Source organism: Pistacia vera, unplaced genomic scaffold, assembly GCF_008641045.1.
Source record: "Pistacia vera cultivar Batoury unplaced genomic scaffold, PisVer_v2 Contig430, whole genome shotgun sequence".
NCBI classification, from domain to species: Eukaryota; Viridiplantae; Streptophyta; class Magnoliopsida; order Sapindales; family Anacardiaceae; genus Pistacia; species Pistacia vera.
In genome coordinates this window covers 2321866-2325096 of record NW_022196258.1, presented here as the reverse complement: position 1 = coordinate 2325096, position 3231 = coordinate 2321866, and the positions used below count along the sequence as shown (strand labels likewise).

The window sequence follows — 3231 nt, the reverse complement described above, 5'->3', positions numbered from 1 at the left end:
TTTGAACTTAAAATTTGGCCTTAGATTTCGACCTAGCCTCGGCCTTGGTCTATGAGCTGCCACCTTATGCCTTGGTATTTGACCTGCGGTTTTGGCCCTGGTAGTCTGTAAATTTTTAAGTCCTCTCAATACTTAGGATTCCTTACCTCAAATATTCAAATGAACTTATGGAACCCTCCGGTATGTAGTTTTATAATTTTACCCTTGCCACGTATGTTATCCATCAACAGAGACATTTAAGTATACTTAAAGATTTGCCATAACTATTTATATGCATCACATGCATGGATAATGTCTTGAAGATAGGAAAATAAAGTACATTTATTATTCTAATAATCTGAAGGTAATACTGAATAGAAAGTTTTCAAAAGAGATGGTGGATCACTTCACAGAAGTCCCTTCTCCTGGAAACTCTTGATGCAGTCATCAAACATTTCAGGGACTGATTTGAAAACAGGAAAACCCAACCCAATTATCTTACTGGTATCCATGCTATGTGGATTGTTGTCTCCTTCTTGGATGCTGCATCTGCAATGCCATAAAAAATCACATTAAGCCAAGAACATCATTATTAATTGAGACTTCCAGATGAAGATAGTAAAGTAATTAATGTCTAATGACAAGAATTATAAGTTTGACTTACTTGCTTTCATATGGGTAATTTGGATACTTATCTCTGAGCATCTCAATGATCTGCGACCAATGAGCTACTGAACTTGAGCAGATAAGCCTGCCTGATGCTTTTTTTTCCTCCATAGCAAAAACATGAGCAGCAATTACATCGTCTATGTGGACAAATCCCACGGTTGTGTTTGGATATTCACCTCGCAGACCTTGTAAAGAAGTCATGGAATAATATGGCATCTCAGTCTTTTTCTTTTCTAAATCTTTTTCCCATATTTGTTATGCAAATGAAATAACATATTTTCTAGTATATGATGGTGAAAATGACATCACAAACAATGGAATTCTAACCTTTAACAATGGTCAATATCATGAGCAAGGTGCTGGTTGGTTGTGGTGCAAGCAATGGACCAACCACAAAAGAAGGGTTCACCACTACCAAATCAATCCCGGAATCCTTGGATATTCTCCATGCTTCTTCCTCACCTATGGTCTTTGCATATGCGTACCAAAGCTGCATCAAGCCAACGATTGATTAAATATTGAGATAGAGATTATAATTTTACAATCAAGAATTGATGTAGTGTAAGAGATGTTTACATTATAGCGTTTGCAATATTCAGGATCGCTCCAATGTGACTCATTAAGAGGAGAAACTTGTTGAACATCAAAACGGTATCTTATTGAAGAGCATGAAGAGGTTAGAACAACTCTTTTAACACTTTTTGCTTTCTTGCAGGAGCTCAGTACATTCAAGGTTCCCTTTATGCATGGATCAATCAACGTCGCCTGCAATGTTTTCACATATGGATTTTGGAATGACACTATACCATGTTTAAATTTGTGCAGAAAATCATAGTTATTAAATCACTGAAGATATTTATTGATTTTTCGAGAACTAATCAGATTGAGCCTAAGTAATGACAAAATTAACTTAATTTAACAGTAAATGGAGATAACTATAACCTCATTTACACATAGTTTTGGATTAGGAAACATGCCTGAATGTTATGATCGTATGGAACGAGTACAGGTGAAGCAGTGTGGAATACCCCATCAACACCTTGAATAGCCTCATCAAAGCTTTCTTCCACCAACAAATCAGCTTTCAAAATCTTGAGTCTCTCCTTGGCTCCATTAAACTCCCAGAGGTAACCAACCTTATCTAAATTCTCTGGTCAAAATAAATGAAACAAGAGAAGCATTTTTTGAGTTGCCAAATAAGAGAAGTTGAAAGTTTATCGAGTAAATAATAATAATAATTAAAAAAAAAAAAAGGCACCTGGATCTCGAACAGTAGTGCGGACAACATGGCCTTGCTCAAGTAAGGTCTTGACCAAATAGGCAGCTATGAAGCCAGTTCCTCCAGTTACGCAATATTCCGGCATCTCTCTTCTCTGATTACCTCTTTTGTCTGCGCACATACATATAGTGGTTTGGTTATTTTTAAATGTAAAAGAAACATGTATCATGACTCCATGGCTTGCATATCCTACTTTTATTTTCTTTATTTTTTTAATGGTAGATGAGTCATTCGATCCGGGTGTTTAGCTACTACTCTTGCTTTAATAATAATTTATTGGAAAATGATAGACTTACCGACTAGTGTGTACCGATTTTGTGCACCGAATGACGTGACAAAATCCTGGCCGTTGATTAATATTAACTGATAATAAATAAACGGTCAGGATTGTGCCACATCATTCAGTGCACAAAATCGGTACACACCAGTCGGTAACTGTAGTATTACTCTAATTTATTTACTTGGAATTCCAAACATTCAATATTTTAAAACAAATCGCGAACTGTAGTGTTCAAATAGGCCCAGACAAAGGGGAAACGGGCCGTGTTCTTTTAACATCTCTAGACAAGTACTGGGTTTCTTATGCCATGCAAGAATGGTACTAAGTCTGAGGTTGAGGTGAGTTAATGGGTGACATAAGAGTTTGCAAATGTAGGTTAATTTTGTAAATATATTAATTCACATGTTAAAACAAATAAAACGAACTGATAATTTTTTTTTATTAAGAGGTTAGGTACAATGTATTTTCTATCACTCAGTTACAAAGACAAACAGATTTAGATGATCTTCTTAAGGAATTTTGCTATAAATACTTCATGAAATTCCTTGATTTTTTCTTTTTCTTTTGAGAGATTAACTTATTTACATATGATCAAAACTTGTCATATCCTAAGATATTATATGAGCCACTTCCGAAAACTCAAACCTATGTGATATTCTGAGCCTTCTTGCTTTGAATCATGATTAAGGGAAGTGATTTTTAGTTCTTATCTATTTTGTCACTAGCCCCATTTAAAGGTTTTTATTTTTTATTTTTATTTTTTTTTAAATGGATTACATAATTAATAACTAAGAAACCTTCTTATCTATTATTCTCTTAACTTCTTTTTTACCATTTAAATAAAGGTAATGTACCAATAACAATAATAATATAATTTAACTCCCTCAAAAACACCAACACCCACCTAATGATAAGTCTATAGTTGTACAAATATATTGAAAACATTCCACAAGCCTTTGATAAACTTGATAGGCTTGCGTATGTAGGTTAGATTCATGATTTTACTCTCTTGTGACTTGGCCAG

The 3231-nt window shown here is 34.4% G+C and overlaps 1 protein-coding gene across 1 annotated transcript; it reads right to left on the bottom strand.

Annotated features, from left to right (window-relative positions):
• Window positions 1-241: 241 nt before the first annotated feature.
• LOC116143585 (tetraketide alpha-pyrone reductase 2-like) lies at window positions 242-2133 on the bottom strand. The gene is made up of 6 exons (XM_031429041.1): window positions 1907-2133; window positions 1626-1798; window positions 1225-1413; window positions 976-1138; window positions 644-833; window positions 242-528 (listed from the first exon to the last, which is right to left on the bottom strand). The coding sequence occupies exons 1-6, from the start codon at window positions 2094-2096 to the stop codon at window positions 387-389; spliced, it is 1047 nt and encodes a 348-aa protein (XP_031284901.1). The 5' UTR covers window positions 2097-2133; the 3' UTR covers window positions 242-386.
• Between the last annotated feature and the right edge of the window lie 1098 nt (window positions 2134-3231).

Bases quoted from the DNA above. Each gene is read 5' to 3' on its own strand.
- LOC116143585 (XM_031429041.1), bottom strand. From the start codon at position 2,096: ATGATACATGTTTCTTTTACATTTAAAAATAACCAAACCACTATATGT. The intron at 1,799-1,906 runs GTGCCTTTTTTT...TATTTTGACCAG, and splicing joins CACTACTGTTCGAGATCCAG to AGAATTTAGATAAGGTTGGT. The intron at 529-643 runs GTAAGTCAAACT...ATGGCATTGCAG, and splicing joins AATTACCCATATGAAAGCAA to ATGCAGCATCCAAGAAGGAG.